At 36.8% G+C, this 22,617-nt stretch overlaps 1 protein-coding gene across 7 annotated transcripts; it reads right to left on the bottom strand.

Annotated features, from left to right (window-relative positions):
- Positions 1 to 479: 479 nt before the first annotated feature.
- Positions 480 to 22,127, bottom strand: parp6a (poly (ADP-ribose) polymerase family, member 6a). Of its 7 annotated transcripts, none has more exons than XM_011493174.4 (23): positions 21,817 to 22,127; positions 20,471 to 20,540; positions 19,955 to 20,032; positions 15,430 to 15,539; positions 14,726 to 14,786; positions 14,463 to 14,553; positions 14,218 to 14,284; positions 13,183 to 13,332; positions 11,236 to 11,386; positions 10,847 to 10,978; positions 10,459 to 10,554; positions 10,128 to 10,220; positions 9,822 to 9,947; positions 9,243 to 9,308; positions 8,985 to 9,052; positions 8,049 to 8,097; positions 7,855 to 7,967; positions 6,784 to 6,856; positions 5,066 to 5,135; positions 4,416 to 4,495; positions 4,048 to 4,111; positions 2,947 to 3,031; positions 480 to 2,392 (listed from the first exon to the last, which is right to left on the bottom strand). In XM_011493174.4, exons 2-23 carry the CDS (start codon positions 20,471 to 20,473, stop codon positions 2,290 to 2,292), a joined length of 1,929 nt encoding a protein of 642 aa, XP_011491476.1. In that variant the 5' UTR covers positions 20,474 to 20,540; positions 21,817 to 22,127; the 3' UTR covers positions 480 to 2,289. The 7 variants fall into 7 exon arrangements, with proteins under 7 accessions (XP_011491476.1, XP_011491481.1, XP_011491487.1 ...); XM_011493179.3 differs by having other exon boundaries at positions 9,243 to 9,305; XM_011493185.4 differs by having other exon boundaries at positions 10,847 to 10,900.
- Positions 22,128 to 22,617: the final 490 nt, after the last annotated feature.

Below are 22,617 nucleotides of genomic sequence, written 5' to 3'. Positions count from 1 at the left end.
ACTATTCAAATTAGCATTGTACAGAAGAAAGACTTTTTCAATGCATTGGTTGTAGTTGTGTCTGTGGTTTCGTTCTGCTTGCTGAGTAGCATTCATTTGGTGCATTTATCCTCATAATAAGGAATATTTGAGGAACCTTAGATGATACCCACTTACCACAATTACGTTTTAACCCAGCCATTAATGGCTCAGTGAATAAAAGTGCTGATTGAAGGTAATTGTTTTACATCATCACAGGAACCTAAGACACCTTGCTTTTGAAAAAAAAACACATAATTGCACATGTGAAAGTTCTGAATAAGACAGAAAAAATTTAATCATTACAAAAATAGGGCTTAGAGATGCTCTCTGTGAATAGTGGTGGAGTAACAGTGCCCCCTTTTGTTTAAAGCAGAAATGGAAAAGCTCCCCAACAATAGTTGTGTCTGTGGTTAACGGTCCCACTATTTCCCAAAGATATATCAAAGAGAAGAACAGTGTTTGTAAAATTGTGCAAAATCAGACTTTATTCTTTTTCTCCTACTTTACTGCCTTTCATCATCAGCATCAATCATCACCTTTGTCATCAACATCATTTCTCAAATCACCCCCTCGTGAGAAGCAGACGGAGAAAAGGGAGATTTTCAAAAAGCGTCCTGGCTCGAGCCTCTTTGCAGAATCAGGCATCAGTTATTAGTCCAGAAACACAATAGATCAGTACCACATGTCCATCTTATTCTTGGCAGTACACTTCAATAGGGTCTCCAGTGTCCATGATTACAAATTGCTTTCAATGCAGCAGGTTGCCATCCTCTCAACAGTCAGAGTTCCAAGAGGCAACTAAAGTCCGTCTTTGTACACAGAGTTAAGATTTTGGATCTGAGAGTCTTTCCACTGAAGGTCTGAGGCCGGTCAGCTTCTCCAGTTCACATTGAATAAGTGCAATGCCTAATATGTCAAGAAAATACAAAGCCACACATACATACACACATACAGTACATGAATAAACATGATATCTGTACAAGGTCGCTGTTTCAGATGAAACCAGAGTCACACTTGATCGCAACTCAGTGATATCCAGAGGGGATCTGAGCTCATCTGGACTGAGTTAGTCCTCTGAACAGTTCAGGAAAAATGTTTAGGAGTTCCTGTACAATGGATTTTGTTGATTCATTCAACATACATTAAAATGGTGACACTCATTTTTAAACCATTCTGATAAATGATAGCTAAAAGCTGTACGAGTTACCAGGATAAATTTGTTAATTTTGTTTTTCTGTATTTATGAGTAGTATAAGTAACACAATACCAGTATATATTTAAATTGATATTTTTGAATCTGGCTGCTAAAAATAGGAAGTTGCAAATATTTTTCTTTGTGATACTTTCTTGAAAATGGCTTAGTCAGTGCTCAAAACTGACAAGTCCCATTAATCTTCAAAAATGAAAAAGAAAATAAACAAAAATAACTTTTATTTTGGTTAATCATAAAATAAAACGTTAAATCTTAGTGGAATTAGTGCCACAGGAATCCCAGCCCTTTATGGTAAAAGTGTTCAATGATAATTATAAATATCAATGTCAAGAATAATTACTGTGGTAGAATATTGTGGAATTAGTTATTTCATGAACATTTGTCAAGGAATTTGCTCACTTCTCCCTCATTTTGTTATATGTAATAGAAATGTTAATAATATTAAATCAGTAGAGTACAGGTTTTTTAAACTGTCATGACTCTGTAAGCACAAATAACAGCTGAAATTAAAAAATAAAATTTACCAAAAAGTGCTTTTAGTGTAAGAAAGTAAAAAGACAAAGGCACTCACTCACTCACCCCCCAAAATAATCATGTCACAAACTCTCATGGTAAATAACTAATAAGAACAATTAGATTTAAAATTGTTCAAATATTTGAACGTCATTTAACTTTAATTGTATTCAGAAATAGAAATGAAGACATCCTAAAATGAAATGAACAGTGAAGATAAGAATGCCCCGGCCTCCTATGGGAGTGAGTATATCAGTGTCCTAAAGGACTCGTTGGGACACCCTCATTTTTTTCATCAGTACTCTGTAAATGTCATGAACTGTGGGGAAAAAAAAGGCTTTTATCAGATTAAACTGAGGGTGAGCCGAACAGGTTATGCAACAAATTGGAGAGGAAAAATGCAGAAGATGGAGGAGAAGACAAACACAAAACCATGCTTGAAGGGATGTGCTAAGAGTTCCCTCATCTTCCAGCATCAACTTTGAGGTTGGCTAACATTCGCTTCGACAGTCTGTCTATCTGCCTTTGCTGGTGGATCTCCATCAGCTGGAGTATATCTGGGTCCCAATCACACGCATTATCTCCTTTTGCACTTTAGGTTCTTGGGTGTTAATGTTGGCATCTCCTACTTGGCCGTCTTCATATCTGAAATATGGATAACATGTAAAAATTTAAGTTGAAAAAGTCTTGCTCTTTCCTGGTTATTTTTTAATACATAAATTGTATTGTTTTGCATGCTGCTTTTAAGTTCATGGTGTATCAAGGACTGGAATTATTCTCTTATTTACACTATAAAAAAAATTGAAAGTTGGCATATCTAAAAACCCAAACCTACAGGGATCAAAAGGTCAGATTTCAAATTTATTTTTCATGAATTGCGTTTAAATGCAGGTCATTCCTCTAAAACTGATGTCCAATTCAGAACATGACACCGCCAGACATGCAAAGAAATCCAATCTGGTGAAATGGTGGCATCATTCAACAATCAGGGAATGATGATGGGCAGCTGAAGCACGTTCCATAATTTTTATTAAATATCCTTCTGGGGCAGTTCAGCGGGTGACAAATGTACAACATTACTGAGGAAGAAAGCACAGGTCTGATAATGACTAATATTCATTTACTTGTCATCAACTCAACTTAAAACATTGGTTTTGTTGATATTTTCAAGGGTGAGGGAAATTGTAGGAAGTACTTACACAAAAAAGAAGCGAGTGCAGACGTGGTCGGATACCGGACACACCCATATGTTCCCATGTTTCTGCAAGTCCTTCGATGTTATAACTGAAAAACAGATTATGGCTTATAGTGGAGCCTGTTTTTAAAGTATTTGTCCATTTTTTGCTACAAGCACCTAATTTGGCATAGATCTGCCTTAGGATCAAAAGCATGTTATTATAAAAATATTTATAATATACGTATAATAGTAATCTGTAGTTAACCCTCAAGTTTAAAGACTGCATGACCCTATATTGAGCCCATATTGTTGAGGTTGGGCCAAATAAACAGAATATTTTAGTAACAATTGAGTGTATGGATACCTTCATTACAAATGTCTGCCATTTTGGATTTTTCTCGTTGCTAACATGCTTTTCTGAAATAGGGGATGCTGAGGTTTCATCAATGCCAAATTTGGTGCTTGTGCCACAAAATGCACAATTTGACTCAAGTATCAACCTATTTGGCTTTGATGGGACTTTCCTCCTCCACATTTTGTTTTTCTGGTGCTTGACATTCTTGATTTTGTTTATGACATAAAAAAACAACATAGGGACACTCTTGTAATTATTTAGATACCAATAATAATAGAGACAATGTTAATTTAATGAAAAGTGATATGACCACTTAAATATTTATTATGCTGAATTCATTACATGTACATGTCAATATAAATGGCTTCTGTCTGTATATGTATCTTATGATTAAATAGCTTTCTGTAAATGTATTGAGAATGTAAGATTTTATAATGTTTTCCCTTTTTTGTTTATTTCCAGTGATCCCTTTGCAACTGCCATGTCTTATGGAATTTAACAAAGAATTTGACTAATTGTAAATATAAAACATTAAAACTAGTGTGTAAAGAAAAAATCAAATAGAAAAAAAGTTGTAAATGTTAAAACAAATATATTTTACCATCCATTTTAGAGGACAAGTTTGGATTCCTTTTAGTTTTTATGTATACTTTTGAAATGGATTCATTGTTTCTAATAAAGAAGTTTGTTGATAAAATAGCATGCTAATTAAATAGACGACTGTCTATTCTAAATTCAAATGTGTTGTCCCTGAAGCACAGAGATTACCTTCACAAAGAGCAATGCAGTTCAAGTTTCGACTTTGAAGAAACCTTGATTGAATTGGACGGCTCTGTTGACAAACAGACAGTGAGTGGTTCCAGTTATTTAGCAGATAAAGTCAAAATGGTAGCAATAAAATCTGAATTGCATGCAACAGTCAGATAGACGTTCTTAAGTAGCAGAATATTCTCAAAAATGTTTAGCCGTCATTCTTTAAATTGACGCTTCAAAATTTTCTTTTCTAATACTTGTTGTGAAATGTAGAATACGTAAGGCATAAAATAGAACTTGTGAGAGTCAATCACATTTTTTTCTAAGGATGCAATGTTACCTTGAATCTACAAAGTTAAAAATGAAAGACATGTGTTCCTCACCTGTGGTATGGTGTTCATGCGATTATATCGCTGCACTAGTTCATCTTTTGTTGGCATCCGGTGCTGTCCTTTCCCCATCCCTGCAAAAAGCCACACAGCACCAACAAAGAAGTGTCAGAACTAAAACAATCACTTTACTTGTGCATTGACAAATTATATCTAAAAAAAATACCAATTAAAATATGGAGTAGGCTAAATTAAGTTTCACTTCAAAAAACAACCTGACTACAGTGTGTTCTGCTCATGTATAATTTAAATAGCGTATCCAGTACAAACCCCCCACAATGATACGACCTAAAAAATCATGATTTTGTTGCAATATAGAATCATTTCATGAGCAAAAATACTTTAGTTCTTACCCCACAAAAAATAAATGAAAAGAAAACCACCAAAAAACACAGATCCGCACAGCCTTGTTTTTTGCAGCTACAACAAAAAGGATGGTAAGGCAGTTGACAAGCTCAGCCTATGGCCCAAAGCCCATGATGAACACAGTACAGCACAAAGATGAGGACACAGAAAGCTTCCACTGGTGAAAACGTTTCAGGATGGTAAGCAGGTTGTGTGAGGTACAGACTTAGTGAATGTGATGGGGCGGGGGCAGTGGGAAACCATCAAGGGCTTATTGCTGAAAAGTGAGCCAATCCTACCTGAGTATCCAAAAGATATGCTGGAGATGGGGCTCAGATAGATGCCCTTTCCATATGCTGCCCCATGCAGCTTAGGTTTGAAAAGAGCAGGAAGGAAGGATAACTGAGCGGTTGCACAGGAAAGCCTTACACACATGGACGTACGTAGCATACACATTCTAGGGCTACAGCTGGTAGAACTAAACTGTAAGGCACTGTTTCTGTGAACATTCATTTAGCAACACCTATCAAAGAACCATATTTACTCATCACACTCCAAAATCCAAAAGGACTGACTGTCAACAGGAAAGACTCAAGCAAGGAATAAACTGTTGGATTTTCATGCATTGCATTTAGGACATATTTCTGCTGTTCAAAAGGGAATTCCTCAATATTAATATACAAGATTTATATAATAGTACAAAGTTAAGCTGACACATATAAGTAGTCACAAGCACACGAGGATAAGAAAGAAGCAGTTGTAATGCAATTTGAAAGAAAAGGACTTCAGCTTGTTGTGAGGGGGAGGTTAAGCTGTTGCACATCTGGAATAAAATGATCAGAAGCAGAGAATCCATTGTTGCTCTAATTTGAAACACAGTGAAAGAGGAAAGGTGTTGATGCTCAAGGTGAAACAAAGACAAATCATGTGAGGAAGATGAGCATCAAGATGAGATCAAGGATGGAGAGTTCAAAAAGTTGGTGAACAAAGGATGTACAAAGTAGACACACCAGAACCTTAGAGCAATCAAAGCTCATGTGAAGGACTAAAAGAGCCTTGAGACTCCCTATTTTTATCATTTTCAGAACATGTAAGTTCATGAGGAATTGTTTTGGTATAAACGAGACAAGGATGCACATATCCATTTGGTTCCAATGTTGTCAGATGATGAACAAGAGACGAAAGTTAAATTGTTCAATCATTCATTTTAAATTACTGAACAAACTCTTGGTTACAATGTTTTCAGTTTTTGAAATATTACAAAACGTACTCACTAATAGACAGCACCTTAATTTTCTTCACTTTAAAGCTACGTTCACACCGTCCTTGGCAACATGCGTTTGAACAGCCACTTTCAACGAAAAGTCTATGTAAACAAGTTTGTGAGTTCCAGGCTTCCACATTCATGCCTAGCTACGCAGGTTTTTACGACCGTTTCGGCTCTACAAACAAAACGCGCGTCCATTGAATGCATTTTGCAAATTAAACCAGGTTGAACTTTGACCAATCAGAGGCTTAGATTTGGTAGTGACATATGGATTTGGTTTATCTGGGGAACACCGACACAGTCACACCTGATGATGTCTGCGTTTGTTTTTCAAATAAAGATAAACCGAGACCACTCTACGGGCATGAAGGTAGTCCATATCTGCCATTGCAAGGACGCTAGCAACAAACTGAAATATTTCAGTTTCGTGCCCAAATCGCATGATTTGCACTGCTTCGATATTTTGCATCAAGCATCTCTCAACTGTAGGTGGCAGACATTTGCAAATAGTAAGCAAAAGAAGAAGGAGCCCCTCCCTGAACGTGATGTCATCAGACGAGAAAAAGACAAAAAAACCTTCTAGTGTTTACTGCTTGGAAAAATTCCTTTGCAAAGCTTATAAAAGAAACCCTGGCACCCACTAACTGTAGAAATGAATCCTGAATCAGCAGGCCGGCTTTGTGTAACAGACATTTTACCATCAAGGATAATTCATTCAAAGTTCTTCAGGACTCTGTCAAAGTTACATACCTGAAGTTTGGTGTATGAGGCATTGACAAGTCCGTTTCTCAGAACAGAGTGCCAGTTCTCTATGTGAGAACCGCTAGAGAAAGTACAGAGAGAAAGACAGATATTAACAAATTTACAGATTCAGAAATGACCAAAATCTCAAGATGCAAACTTTGACTTTGATATTCTAAAATTTCTTGCAGCAAAAAGAAATAGAAGTTTTATTTTAAACAAATCAGTCAAAAGACAACATCAAAGAAAAATATGTTACTCTCTGTAAATCTAGACTAATTTTACAATAGATAAAAAAACTGGAAAGTCTTTTTAACAGTAAAAGATATAAAACAAGGTTTTTGAACAATCACAGAACTTTTAAAAGCAATGCAATTACTGAAATAATCGAAATTAGGTAGATTTTTCTTTACATTAAGGAAAAAAACATGATAAAGTTCTGATTTTCACTTATCAAAGAGCTGTGATTGAGTCTCTTGAAAGTTTTTGCTTTATTTATTTTTATTTATAGCTTTATAGAGGGATGGCAGCCAGATTTAATTAAATGTTTGGCATGTTTTGTTCAGATTTGTTAAATCTGAAGCATTACCCAGCATAAAGTGACAGAGCGTTTGCAGTTCTTGTACATTAGCTGCATTCCCAGTGCCCAGATGGGTCGTGTGCATCTAAAATATTCAGCAGAGTCCCATCTGCTACTGTACAAATCTCTATCTCACAAGTACTGCTGGCTCTGAGAGCTGGCTGAGGACGGTGCTTTCTCTGTCCAAGAGAACGACCAGTTCTCTCTGCTCCTCTTTGTGATGGTTCCGTTAAATCAGCAAGAGCGGTCCCAACCATCCACAAAACAATCACCTGGTGTTTTACAGAGATAACTTCATGTTTGGCTTTGGGTAGCACTCCAATCCTTAACTTTCAAAGCACCTTTGCAAGTTGTGATAATGTATTTTATCTCTAGAATTATTGGGAATATTAATATATTTAGAAAAATATTTTCTGTCAGAAGTAAAACAGTAAAAATCAGTATGCTCAAATCTTTAACGACAAATTAAATGTCTAAGTTAACATTTCTTTTAAACTTACTGAAAGGCAAAGGTGCTGCCATAGAGCTTTTTGGCAGTGCGGAAACGAGCTTCCTTAGCTGGGGGGCTGCTGAGCAGCAGGAACTGGTGGGAGGTGTGCATGAATTTCAGTTGCTGTCAGACAAAGAGATAAAAAGTCAGATTAAATAAAATTGTCAATGACTTGGGAGAAGTTGAGGTGGTGCTGCATCTTACCCTGCTGAGAGGCAGCTTGACGATATGAGACCTGTTGCTGGAAATAATCCTGCAAAGACACAGAAGGCTCTGAACATTTTGTGAAATGAAAAATCATTTTTTTCCCTCTTTTAAAAATTCAGATTCATAAAAGTAGAGCTAAAAGAACAATATTTTCTATAAAGTACAGTTAAAGACCCACTCCAATCTTTTTTTAATCTATTTTAAAAGCGTTTTCAATGGTCTTTTAATTATGATTACGCAGTTATTAGCCAATATCAATAACCTGTGTCATTTTCTAGGACATATTTCTGCAGAGAGGCAGAGGTTCATCAGAAATTTGCGTCCAAGTTTTGGGCTTGACTGTTGGGGCAGAGTAAGCTCATTTTCCATTATTGTCAAACTCATTTCTCATAATCCTTTTTTTTTACACTTTGTCCGGCTATCTTACAGCGTCACACACCCCCAACCTAACATTACTCAGTGAAACAAATATGGTGAGCAATATCAGAGCCATCCAGCCGTACAGTTTTGAACCGGATGCCAGCTCAGATAAGGAAAACAAAGACACACATGGATCAGACACACTATTTGTCTGCAAGTGGATGCATCAGAATGTAGCAGAGAGCTTCTGGCCCGCCAACAACTACAAGATTTTTCTAATTGCTATTTTTTGTTACTTCTCCTGATTTATCAAGACATGTATTTTAATTTTTTTTTAAATTAAAAAGCGTGTTACTACAGCTACTGCAGCAGAGCGCAGGTCAACACTTCAGTTTGCTCCTCCATTTCCCTCAGTTAAAATGACTTCCCAGAAAATGGCAGTAGATCACACAATTACTCATCAGTTACACTGCTGCAATGTTTGCAAAAGTTTATACATGTTCTTCTGATATCAAGTCAGATTTTGTTGGGTATGAAAAAGAGTATAACTACTAATAGGCCAGATTGACTCACCACTGTAACAGGGGATGGGCCAAAGGGTCCAGCTTGTCCATCTGTTTTTTTATTTCAAGGTATGACCCCTTGACAAAGCACACTCATGTTACAATGGATACTTGAACAGTGAATGTTATGTAATAGTCCTGGTACTTTGGAAATAATAGCATATATCAAAGAAAGAAAAAGCAGCTTAAATGTGAAATATGATTAAAATAAGCAACAATATCCTCCGGCAGCATACAAAGCCTCCTGCTCCCCATGATGCCATCATACCTGGGTCATCTCCCGAATAGACATGACACTGTCTAGAGCTTTCTGGAGTCTTTCATAATTCTTCTTCTGTGTTCATTTGTCGATCCAAACATTGATTGCATGCGGTGGGAGAGGAAGCAACAAAAGCAGGTCAAAAACAACTTCAACACAGGAGGGCTTTGATGATTTATTTAGCTTTTCAGGACTTAATCAATCTTTTAGGAGGTTTTACTAGTCATGCATGAGGCACCAGAGAACATCTATTTTTTTAAAGCAAACGTCAAGCAAACTTGTTCTCTAAATTACTGCCCATGTGTAAAATTCTGTTTATTCTAGTTTTTCATTAACTTGAGAGGGACAAAGTTTTTCAGTTGACATTTTTAGATTTGCAAAGGTGTTTTTGAATTAAGCTTCGGGTCTGAAAGGAATTAATTTCTACTTGTGACATTTTTAATCTTTGACATTTAATTTAATTTCATGAATTGATTGACACCAAAAGTTGCTTTGCTTGAGCATGGAGTTAGATTTTGTTTAAATGTTGGAGTAAAATAGGATCAAAATAGATTTAGCAAGTAATTTTGAGCCAATAAAGATGCTGACCTTTGGGTTGAATGCAAGAGTCTTCGGGTCATTGGGATCAACAACAGATGGGTAGGGCTCGAAGATGATGCTCTTACGGGGCGACTCCAGAGCAGCTCGACACATCGCCACAAGTAGATCCACAACCTGGAAGGGAGGAAGTTTGATACTTTTGGCAGAAGATACAGTAAAATGGAATTGTTTTTCCAGAAAAGTAATTAAAAAAAATATTTTCAAAAATACGCTTATACTGTTGTTTTTCAAAATAAAATTAAAAAACGATTGTTTTTGTTAAGAAGGGAGATATTTTTATGAATTTCTTTTCACCTCTGCTCCAGTGGCCACTTCCTCTGCAGCTCCTGACATCACTCCAAGAGTATAGAAGGAGAATACACACAGTTCTCGTGTGCACACAGCAGGCTGCATGGACAATAAAGGCAAAAAATCTGAATACCACAACAGGAAATGTAGTTTCTGCTGTCACAAGATAAAAATTCAATTTTCTCCGTTGTAAAGCGATAAAACATGAAACTCAATCAGCAAGAGGAAATCCCTGAAGGAGATTGTCATTTCGTAGATTTTTCTACGTAATTGTTCATAATTTTTATTTAAAATCAAGAAATCTATAAATATCCATGTTGTTGTCCAATTAGAATACCTTCAGCATGGATCCGTTTTGAAAGACGTGCTGCTCGTCGCAGACCACACAGTACTCATTCAGAGTGGGGATTCTCTGCTCTGAATACTTCATTATCTGTTAGGAGAAAAGCACAGTGGAGATCCCAGATATAACCAAGGCACTAATGTATTCCCAGCACTAAAAATACTTTGGCTAAATCTAGGAGAGTTAAATTTAGTGCCTTTCTACTTTTTTATTCTGCTGTGGAACTGTAGAATTAAAAAAAAGACTGCAGGTTCAGTCCAGAGCCACACAATCAACACTAGTTTGAATCGCGTCTTCATGCTGACTTCAGTCTAGAGTTCAGTAACTAAAGCAGAATCACAGACGTCTTGGTGAGTGAACTATTGCCTCCCAGAGATCTAACCTGCACCAAGAAGCCATACTCCAAAGTAGGGATGTTCTTGCAGTGTCCGCCCGCCTGGGATGAAAAAAACAATTCAATCAGCTGCCTCGTGGTAATCTGCGCTGGGGCCCTGGCCGCTGGGACAGCCACAGTCTGATGAGTCAAGTGAAGACAAAGCATTATGGGAAAGGGCACACCAGCAATGCTCTGGTAAGGTTGGGGAAAGGCTCAGGTGTGAACAGTGCAGGATGTGGGAAACTGGGGGGTCAGAGTGGATTAAAACAGAAAAGAAGCACAAATAGCATACAAAAGTCTATCTGAGTGCACTTTACAATCAAGCACAATGAAGACTAATGGGTGAAGGAAGGAAAATCTATACACCAAAATGAATTTAATATTTGGGTCCTAACCTGGCTATTTGGTGGGTAGCTGAAGAGCTCCCCTTTAGGGTTTTTCATGGTACACGAGATGGAGCGGTTCATTAGGCGCGTCACTCTCAGCTCAGGGACACTCAGCTTCCCTTTTAAAACTGTGTCTTGGATCAGAGGAAAACTGGGAGACCTGACAAAGACAAAAACACACATCAGATACGAAGAGTTGGAACAGGCACTGCTGTCTAAACAATCATCAAAACAGCACTTCGTGGGAGGATTGTGGTCAAAGCACATTTTGCACTTACAGCAATGTTGCAGGAAATAAATACTGTCAGCTAAAATATATCTGAAATGTGTTTTCACAGAACATTCTCCTTATGTACAGTAAATGCAGAAGGACATTTGTTGGAAACAAAACAAACTCTGCTCATCCATCCTGCCGCACTAAGAGCAGATCAGACCTCTGAAAAGAGTTTGGACAGCATCTTCAGTCACACAATGTTAAGAGCTGTTTTTCTGAAGACATTACTCTCAGTGGGTTGCACATGTACCCTGTTGATGTCGACAAAGCACAGACCACTGCTGGGTATGTCTGAATTCAAACATTAAGCATGCATAACTGTCAAAGCATTTGATAGTTAGACAGAAGATGAAAAGAGCATTTCTCCCCTGTGGGGATTTCTGTCTTTTTTTTTTAATCTGCACTGTAGTCCATGAGATTTTTTTCTTTGCCTTCTCTGCAATAGTCTGCTTTTTTATCAATCTATTTTTGATTGAATTCAAAAAAAGAAATCTTGCTTTAAAAGAAAAAGTTTGTTAGTGAAATTTGATATTTTTCCAAAAATTAGTATTAGTATTCGTAGAGATAAGCAGGGTTTTGTAGTTTATTATAATAATATCTTTCTTAAAAATCGCCTGGTGATGGTAAGATGAGTCAGCTTTTTGACAGTATTATTTCAATAACTGACTCAATAGACAATTAACTGCAATCTACTGTAACTAGAAACAGTAGATTCAAACTGTAACAAACTTTTTGCTGCTCTTTATTTACACTCTATTGGTTTGTTGCCCTTTTTTCTTCAAAAACTGAAGCTGTAAAGTTTATTATCCTCATCTCCATCTGCTCTCTCCTTTGCTGTTTACAGATGCACAAGACTGAGAAAAGGACGGAAGGCACACTTCCTTCTTCATGTTTTTTGCTTTGAATTTTTTGGATTACACCACTATTGCAGGGTTGTATAGAAATGGATTGACAGTTAGTTATTTTTTAAGGTCTCTATATCATTGACTTTGGAAAATAAGTAAAGAAAATATGTTTAGTCCAAAGAGCAAAGCCACAGAGTTTTCCAACAAACTTAATCAGAGAAAAATTACTGTGCTTTAAACTCTATTTTACCTTTAATGACTGGCTTTGTCCCTAACATGAAAGGTCTTTTTTAAAATGACCTGTGTTGTCAGGAAAAACACGCTTCACCTGTTTTGTATTTAGGTTTGCAGACCTCCGAACATCAACAGGCCTGCTTGTTATGGCATTGTCGCATCTCCTGGTTTACTGTTTTAATCATTAGTAAAATTGGCCCCTGTGCTCATCACTGCAGCTGTCAGGTGTCACCTTCAATTTAGCACTCCTCATTAACATTACTTACAACGCATATGCTAATGAGAACATTTTGTGATTGAAGCACAGACTGCATTGTAAAACTTTGCATGTTAACAATAATGTGTCCCATTTAAAATATCTTCTTCTTAATAGCAAACCAACAACTAGCATAAATGTACAGGTAAAAAAATCAAAATAAGCATTTATGAATACAATGGTAAGTGTGAAATGCTGCACAAAACAAACAAAAACAAGAATAACAAATAAACGCAGAAAAACAAGTGTGTAAAAGTTAGGAAATGTAGAAAATATCTAAAAATGTAAGATTTCTGCATCAATGAGTCAGACTTTTGGTTGTGCAGAGCTGTTGGAAAAGGACTTACTTGGGAATGGGGGAGAAAATGCTAAGCCCAGCTCGGAACTTCTTGATGGTTCCTCCGGCTTTGAACCAGCTGTGCCTTTTCTCCTGCTGGGCCTTGAGGAACTCATTACTGAGGTGCTTCCATTGCTGGGAGGTGAATGTCGTCAGGATCCTGACACATCACAAAAAAAGGGAGCCAAGCTGATAACTCAACATCTAATGGCGGACTAAAAACCGACATGCTCAGGTTAGTGTTAGTCAAGCTAAAACAGAGACAATGGAGTCCACTTCTTTTCTTCAATAAGAGATTTACAACAAAAGAGGTTCACTTTATTTCTCCTTACTGTTTATTGGATATTTTTAAAATTAAAGATGCAAGACATTATCAGGAAAATGTGATTTTTTTTTTAAATTTCACTTTTTTTAAAGCATGTATGAATAGTTTGTGGGCTCATGCACATTAAGCAGAGATCACACCACCACATACCAATCTGAAAATATTTGAACAGAAATTCACTGGCAGGCACATCATATAGCTGGGGCTGAGCCCCCTCTTCTAGATGCAATCTCATCACATTTAATTCACTTCCTAGTTTTTAAAGTAATAATATTGACTATGCTTTTTGATCAAAATGCAGTTTATCTGTCTTTTAAAGCAGTGTAAAATCTGTCTTTCCACTGAATTTTTAGGCAGTTTATATTATACTATACTTATAGAAAAAAAATCCCCTATTGTCAAAGTTAAAATTTGACAATAGGGGAAAAATTGGGTGAAAATGCAAAACATGGCACATAAAACTTAAAACTATTATAATAGTGTCTCATTGACTCGTGGAACCTTTTTTTTAAACTAAGCTGGAAATTTGATAAATATGTCAAAGTTGAACATTTTTATGAAAAACTTCATTAAAAAAAAAACTTGGTTATTCTACTCCAACTGAAATTTAAAAGGCAAGATGCTTTTAGGCATAAAGAGACCCAAACATGTCCCCTTCAAAGCAAAAACTAGATATAAGATTTTGCAATTGTTCAAAGACTTTTAAATTCAATCACCTACTTTTTAAGTTGCAGGCCGAGGCTGAAGCCCTCTTTGTTTGAAGGCTGAAATACTTCTACTGATGGCTCTGAGTGAACACAAATAAAGGAGATATTTACACAGTGGATGGATACACACACACACCTTTTTTTCAGCATCCCTCTCATAAACACAGAACCTTGTGACCACACATGCTCAGAGAGCAGCACAGTTATGTAATGCCCTTTTTCAAATAATCTAACATTCTTATTGACATCTATACTCACCGGGTCCATCAAGGTACTGAGAAAGAGAGAAGCGAAGTCTCAGAATAATAGGCTCTGTTCTGATGACTTTCCATGCCGTTGCAACCTCCTCCTGAGTAAGACACAGAGACACAGCCAGAGAGCAGGCTAATTGGAGCCATTGCTCACATCATAAATAACTTATGAGCACTGGATGCGTTGGTCCTTTACAAAATGTCAAAGTAAAAATATTATTAGCCAAAGTCAGAGAGGGTATTTGTACCGAAAGGAAAATGCTGACTCACATCTAAGAAACTGATGTTAATGTGAAGATCGATGTCCACGTCGTCGATGGTTCCATACTCCCTGCGCAGAGGCACAAAGACAGACTTTTCATCATACAGTGAGTCAAAAAATATCCTACTTTTAACATTTCAACTGATGAGATAATTTGGACTTGTTCTCTCCAGCAGCTTTTTAAAGGGCTTATATCATGCTAAATCAACTTTTTTAGCTTTTAAGTGTTTTATAATGTTAATTATTTCAAAAAAACAACTCCAAAGGGGTATTTTGATCCATTCTTGCATTTCTGAAAGGCGGTACCTCAGAGATCGAGGCGCCTTAGTTCCAGGTAGGGAAAGGGGCAGAAAAGATAACTTATATTTCATTAAAAAAGCATTCTTTAGTGTGCCAAATGCAGGTTATTATAATAATAATAATAATAATAATAATAATACATTTTATTTAAAAGCGCCTTTCAAAACACCCAAGGTCACCGTACAAAGTTAGAGGTAAAACACAATAAAATCACAACATGTTAAAAATAATAAATAAATTGGATTCATTAGTAAAATCAGCTGACATCATCGTATGGATATGGTTTATTTTCAAAGGCTTAGGAAAAGCATGATATAGGCCCTTTAAATAAACAACAGCTGGCAGATCTTGATTATTTCTTTGAAAGTTTTTGGAATAGTTGGTGTGTGTTGGTGTAGTGGCCGTACGGTACCTGACAGAAATGGCACTGTCTGTGTAGATGTCTTTCACAGCTTCAATGTCTGCATCTAGCTGCGGATGGCGGTACAGGTCAGCAGCACAGCTCCCCTGCAACAAGCAGCACTGGTCACAGTTATAGCAATGAATGAGTTCGCAATAGTAGATTTTTGTCACAAATATACATCTGAGATCTCACAGCCCCAAAGAACATACAGTCTTGTGCAAAATGTTGTACTCTTTGTTTCTTTTCTATAAAGTAAACTCTTAACAGGGTCTTTAAAGTCATTTATAATCAGAAAGTCTGTTCAGCTACAATTTTTTTGTAATTTTTGGGTCTGGAGTACTTAGATTTGTGTGTTAAGTCACACCCAAGAGAGCAGAAAAGCAGACACATGCCCTTCTGAAACCTTCAAGAGAATTTAGAGTTTGATGTTTGACAGGGAAGCCACAAGTTGACTTATGAGCCAACCAAAGAGTGAAAGGTTTCCACGAATTTAACTGGCGTATAAAAATGATAACATGATCAACCTGTTAACAAAGCTTAAAAGAAGAAGTTTATTAGACTCAAGGTCCATTTGCCACAATAAACACAAAACAAATAAAATACAGAAGAATAAAAATAAATATAAAGGCATTTATAGTACAAGTATAAAAAACAATGACGTAAAATTACCAAGTATCATAAACTTAAAAAAAAGACTAAAACTATTGCCAACTAAAAATCTTAAAAGGCGACCATACCAAAACCTCCAAATGGGGGACTGGTATCTAAAAGTGCTGTACCTTATATTGGTGAGTGTTAAAATGATTTTGTTATTTAGGTTTTCACTTTTACCCATGAATAATAGCATAATATTCAGCAACATTCCATCCTGGCTTTATTTTTTCTTCGTCCATTTAGGAATGTAGAGAGGCTTACTGGTCTCATACAAGGAGTTGATTATGTCATTGTACATGACACAAAGCTCCTTGCTGTGTGTAACATCACTACAATTAGCATTACTGCACCAAATAGCATCTTTAGGAAGATGTATGCTGCTCAAGGATTTATCTGTCTGAGCATAACAGCTCAGTATTTCCCTTTTTGTAATAGATGCCTAATCGAATTTATTCATTTTTACAATAATGTTTCTCGACAGAGCAGGTAAGTGATGCAATTATTTGACAGTGTAAAAGGGATATGATCTGTCATAGTTTCACCGTATAAAATGCTCATCATACTCATGTGCATCTGCAGTACTAACACAGTGATCCAACCATGACATAGTATGCCGATGCCTCACCTATAAGTAAAAGCATCAGGAGGTAAAAGAGTCTTACTTGAAAATAGATGATTATTATCTAAGCAAAACTCACACAAATAATTGGCAAAAGTAGACCCACTGTCTATAACAGGGGTGACAAACTTATTTTCACCGAGGGCCACATCAGCATAGTGGTTGTCCTCAAAGGGCCAGACATAACTTATACATGTAACTAAATGTAATGAAAAATAAATGTAACTACTCCTTAATGTTAAATAACTCATTATTTATTTATTCTAACTTTCAAAGTGCAATTACAGTTTCATAGAAAACATATGTTTGCTTGTAACTTTAGCATAAATCCTTTTTAATTTTGTCCGCTTAATAAAACCCACATAACTCCATTAATGAAGGATCAAACTGTCCAAGTGAATAAAGAAAAACAACATAAAACTGAGCTAGAAAGACCGTGTATTACACGTGTAACATTTTACAAAAAAAGGCTGCACACAGCCTTGCATCCAACTGATGGTCTGATGACAACAATTTGTCTGTATACACACATAAGACCTGCAAATATTGAATATTTACAACTGCAGCTACACATACATAATATGTAATCAACTAAAAAATATATATTTTAAGAAATCAAAAACTTTTATGCTCTCACGGGCCACAAAAAATGACATGGCAGGCCCCATTTGGCCCCCTGGCCTTGAGTTTGACACATGTGGTCTATGACATCAGCACTCATATCCCCAACAACATATACGCTAGTAGTGGGGCTGTCTTGTTAACGAATCAATAAAACCAAGCCTACTTAAAAACTCATCCTCATTCTGAGCACATTCATATAGTGTGTAAATATTCATTAGAATAAAGTCTTTCTTGTTTTGAGCAAAGTGTATTGCAATACACTAGTCTTCTCATAGCCTGATAACTTTAACCAGTGGGTCAAGCTGTTTCCTCCACAAAATAGCCACACCCCTTGGTATCCTCCCTCTAACTATTGATGCGCTGAGGGTGGTGGTAGACTCTCCAACACCATAGAAGTCAGAGTACAAGAAGTTCAAATTTTCCAGGCCCTGTTTAGAAATGAATGTCTCTTGAAGACACAAAATGTCACAACTTTCTATAAGTTTGTCTACAAATCTGCAGCAAGCTTTTTCCGCTGTGCTCTCTGTTAAAAGACACTGTGATCTACCTTTGAGCTTTTTTTGAAGCGTAAAATGAAAAAATGAAAAAAGATTTTGGCAAACAAAGTCATTTACGGAAGAAAAAAACGAAATGCTAAAACACGAAAAACAATGAGAAACTGGAAAAGGAAGGTACTTTGGGAAATCACTGATTGGATGATGATATTCAGTATTGCTCTATGTCAAATAACTTTTGGTTGAAATAGTGGTGAAACATCAGCATCCAATCAGTGATGTCCCGTAATGCCTTCCTTCTACGATTTCCATAATAAAGACAAAAACATTACGCAAAGCAAAAGCAGATGATGTTTAGATGATGTTTGCTCATCATTTTAACTGAAAGTTATTTGTGATGGCGCAATACTGCATATCACCATCCAATTAACCCTTGTGCTCTCCTAGGCCCTTTAACATTGGGAGTTGGGTCATCTAGACCCACTGGACAGTGGGCTGGACCTTTTTTCTTCAATGATTTGTGAACCTCACTGGTGTCCATGGATTACATGAAATCTTTCCACCTTTGTCATGGTAGGGAGAAGACATCAATGTAAGGGTGGGGTAATCTAAGATAACACAAGGGTTAACCATGTCCCATAGTGCCTACCTTTTCCAGTTTCTCATTGTGTTTCATTTTTTGAAAAAATTTTCATCTAGTTTTCCAAAATGTTTTTTTGTTTTTTATGTTTTGGTATGCTGCTTTTTTTTTCTTTCAAAGTTCGTTTTTTTTTTTTTTTTATTGTCGTTTTGATCTTTAAAATGTTTTTGTGTTTAGTGATTTTTGATGTGATTTGCACTTCAGGGCCACGATATAAAAATGCCACTAAAACATGTTAAAATCTTCACAAATATGATTTTCATCTAGTGGATCGACAAGAAAACCAGACCAAAACTCAAAAGTTAGGTGGGTTTAAAAGACTAGGAGGAAAACGTGAGACGTTTAGGGTGGAATACATATGGGCAGAAGATCCCAGGCCAATTAACTTGACTGTAACCTCAAAACGTTTTTGTTGAAGACCAAATGCACCTTTCATTCACTGTCAAATATGATGGACACAAAGTTCTGATTTTTTAATTCAGTAACTGGGGAAAAATGCAATCTACCCTTTTCTAAATTATTATTAAACGGGTTCATGCAACAGAATTAAGCCCAACAGCAGGAGGATATCAGTGTCTCTCAAATACAAAAAATGTCAAGGTTCTAAATTAAGGTCCATTGAAATGCTGTAAATGAATGAACCTGGATTCTGCTTCACTGATTCATGACACACTAATAAAATCCAAACAGTAAAAACTACTCTAAAATATAGCAACAAAAACTAGATATGAAACAGCTAATAAATGAACGTACTTGTTATTGCACACAGGACTTTTCCACCTCTTTCTCAATAGTAGAGCATGACACACTTTGAACAAGACTATGTTTGTTTTTGTTATTGAAATTCTTTGTATTATTCGATTTTTATTGTGTTTCCATTACTTAACACTAAATGTATGACTGACTCTGCGAAAAAGAACAAACATTTCAAAATATTTCACCTGTTGTGTCAATATATACAGTAAGTGTGAAAAATAGCAGAGGATTCTGAGTTTGCTGAGCGGAGAGTGTGTAGCGCAAGCACCACACTTCAGTTCTTATCTCCTGCTGCTGCTTTCATGTTTTCTCTAACTTCACTGAAATGAGATTTACTGAATTTACATTTTAATCACGAAACTTGGCAGATAAGAGTTAAAAAGGATAACTAACAGATTAAGATCAGATGTGGGGGGTAAGAAGTCCACTTCTATGAGATAAGATGTTACACTGTGTGTTGGCACTGAAAATTAATTCAAAGGGAGGCACAGAGTGGAAGGAGTGAAAAATAAATAGTGTTGTGAAAAAAATACAATATTTGTGTACGTTTATGACATGTTGGCTTTGTTAAATGTTCATAAAAATTAAAAACTATTCTAAGACTGGCCCATAACTTCAAATCTTACAGTCGGTTATCTATAAAAAGAGGCACAAACAATACAAATGTAAAACAAATTTGATACATTATAGATTGCGTTTTGTGACATGATGATCTACAACAGCAGCTTAAACATAAAGGACCAGTACCTGGATACCATAAAGGAACTGCTCTGGCTCGGTCTCCCCATCAGACTCCTCGTCTGTCCAGCACTGGCCTTTGATGTCCTGTGGGCCCACACATTGTTGAAAAAGACATTAGAATGCTGCAGAACAGAAATGCATCCTCCTTTTTTTCTTTTTTTCAGACATTCTTTCATCGCTCAATTCCTTATTTAGCTGTCTGTTCACTGGCTTTAAAAACACTGCATTACATAACCATCTCACAGAAAGACTCAACGTCACACATTTTTTTAATAGAACTGAATGGTCTGTGCCTTTAAAGAATACTTGCCTTTAAAAATTGATTTTAAAATGTTAAAAATGATTCATGTTATTTCCAGATAACCATTCAACCTTAAGGTCAGGTGTTGCTCACAGATCTTTTTTAATAGAATTAACCCAGCATGAACCGGTAACATTTTACCTAATAATAACACAGTAACTTAGTATAACACAGATTAGTCAGAATTAATGATTACACCAATAGGATCCCAGCTGTCTTACCATTGGGTCTGCTGTTCATAGGGCTCTCTCAGACAGGTTTGGGCCTTTGATGACTGCCAACCATTGCATCCTGTTTCCAGGTAAAAGTAGAGACAAATAAGGATGCCGTCAGCTGTGTTTTGTCCAAAATTGTTTAAAGAACTCCGAATCAAGTTCAGCAAAGAAAGAAAAACAGAAAACAAAAGGCCATTGCCAGTGATGCCATGTTCTGTCAGCAGTGCCCTCCTCCCTCTTTCTTTAAATCGTATGCACTTCACCTTGCCATGTATCCTAGCAACAGCCATCTCTGCCTCCTTTCAGACTGGCATTAATCACCGTAGAGAGAATGTGTGGGAGATATGTGCTGTACTTTCAGTGCTCAGGATGCCTCCAGTTCTTTGTTTGAATCTGTTTTTTTGTTCCTCTTTGAAACTTCATCTATTAATACCAAAGCACCAACCTTTCCAATGTACACATGAAAACAACACATTCACTGATATCCGAGCACAATGTTAAAAAAAGAAAAGAAATATGTCAGAATTTCTTGGGTTGGAACAACAAAACAAAGTGTAGCCACTGAAAAAAGATTTTTTTCAGAAAAACTGAAATGTTTGCTTCTAAATGAACCAAAAAAAATAAATAAATGATGGTTTAAAATAAGGACACACACTCATAAATAAGATAAATAAACACAACAAGAAAGACTGACCTGTGGATGTGCACATTATCTTTTTTGTGGTAGAAGACAAATGAACTATTTATGTTTTGTTCTGACTGTCTACAGTTGTGGAAGAGTGACATCATATTATTATGTAATAAAAGGATGATAAAGATTTCAACAAAGAAAAGAATAATAGGGTGCAAACAAACTAGCACTGTACACCAACATAGCTTAATATTATGAAACTGAACTTCAAATTTGCTAAAAGGCATTTATGTCACTGAAAATTAGAACAAAAACTATTTTTTTCCCATTTTCTAACGATTAATAAGAAGACAAATGAGATTGTATGTATTGTCAATGTTTGCTGCTCCTTTTTAAAGACATCCTTCCCATCGCCTGCTGCACCCTCCTGCTCCCACATCACAAACACATCTTCTGCCTCCGCTCCAGCCCTTTTCTCCGTAGTCATGTTGCCGTTCTCTTTGCTAGCATCTCCATCCTCCGCCATCTCCGAGCCTCTGTCATCTGACATACCAATAGACCCCCCTCCCCTCCCCCTTACCCAAACACACAGATTTACAACCCCCCAACCCCGATTCCTCTTTCTCCTCTGATCACTATTTAGCACAAATACAGATTCAGCCAGCCGAGCTCTCCCCTCCCCCTGCGCTCTGCATCCCCGCCAGCATCCATCCATACTTACCTCCAGAGAGGATGGAGACTCGGATGCTGTCCTTGCCTCAGCTGCTACCCCTCTTAAAGGGCACACCTGTCTCCCTCTCTCTCAGGGACTGCTTTCCTCTGAAATGATAGATGACATCAAGTCCGTTGAAATGGGAAAGAGGAGCATGAAGAGAAAACGGTCCGACAGTATGACTCTGTCCGCCCCTCGATGCGTGTCTGCAGGCAAGCCAGCTGCTGTGTGTGAGTCTGTGTGTTTATCTATTGCAGATCTCTGCTCTCGCTGTTCTCTTATATTTTGCCTGACAACACTGAGGGGTCTGGGCATGCTCAGTAAGAATAGGCAAGCCGGTCATGTGACTCGCAGCTGACTGCACTGCTGCTGAGAAATAAGAAGTTAAAATGGCTCTGCTCAGTTCCTGCCTCTGACAGTGTGTTTGTGTTGTGTGTGTGTGGTTATGCAAGCTTGGTTATTTAATGCTATTGTGCTTTGGTAGAGATGTCTGGTTAGTGTTTGTTGTTTATGTCAAGCCAAAATATATAAAATAATAATAAAAAATAAACAAACCTAATCAGTAAGCTATTGGCTAAGGCTCTAAAAAAATCTCCAGTCAATAGCAGAATTGGCTTTTCCCAATGTGCAGCAACTGTTCTGCAGCAATAATAAAAACACCCTGGTGCAACATTCTATGCATATTTACTCATTTTTCAGCCCAGTTTACAAAGGGGAACTCATCAAATGAATAAAACACTGTGTCACTGTGTCTTCATGACATAACGGTCATCAAGCTAGCGTGCTAATCAGTATTTACCCTCCTTGTCT

The sequence above is a fragment of the Oryzias latipes genome, chromosome 3 (assembly GCF_053564925.1).
Source record: "Oryzias latipes strain Hd-rR chromosome 3, Olatipes_Hd-rR_3.1".
Taxonomy (NCBI): domain Eukaryota; kingdom Metazoa; phylum Chordata; class Actinopteri; order Beloniformes; family Adrianichthyidae; genus Oryzias; species Oryzias latipes.
This window is presented reverse-complemented; position numbering and strand designations above follow the sequence as displayed.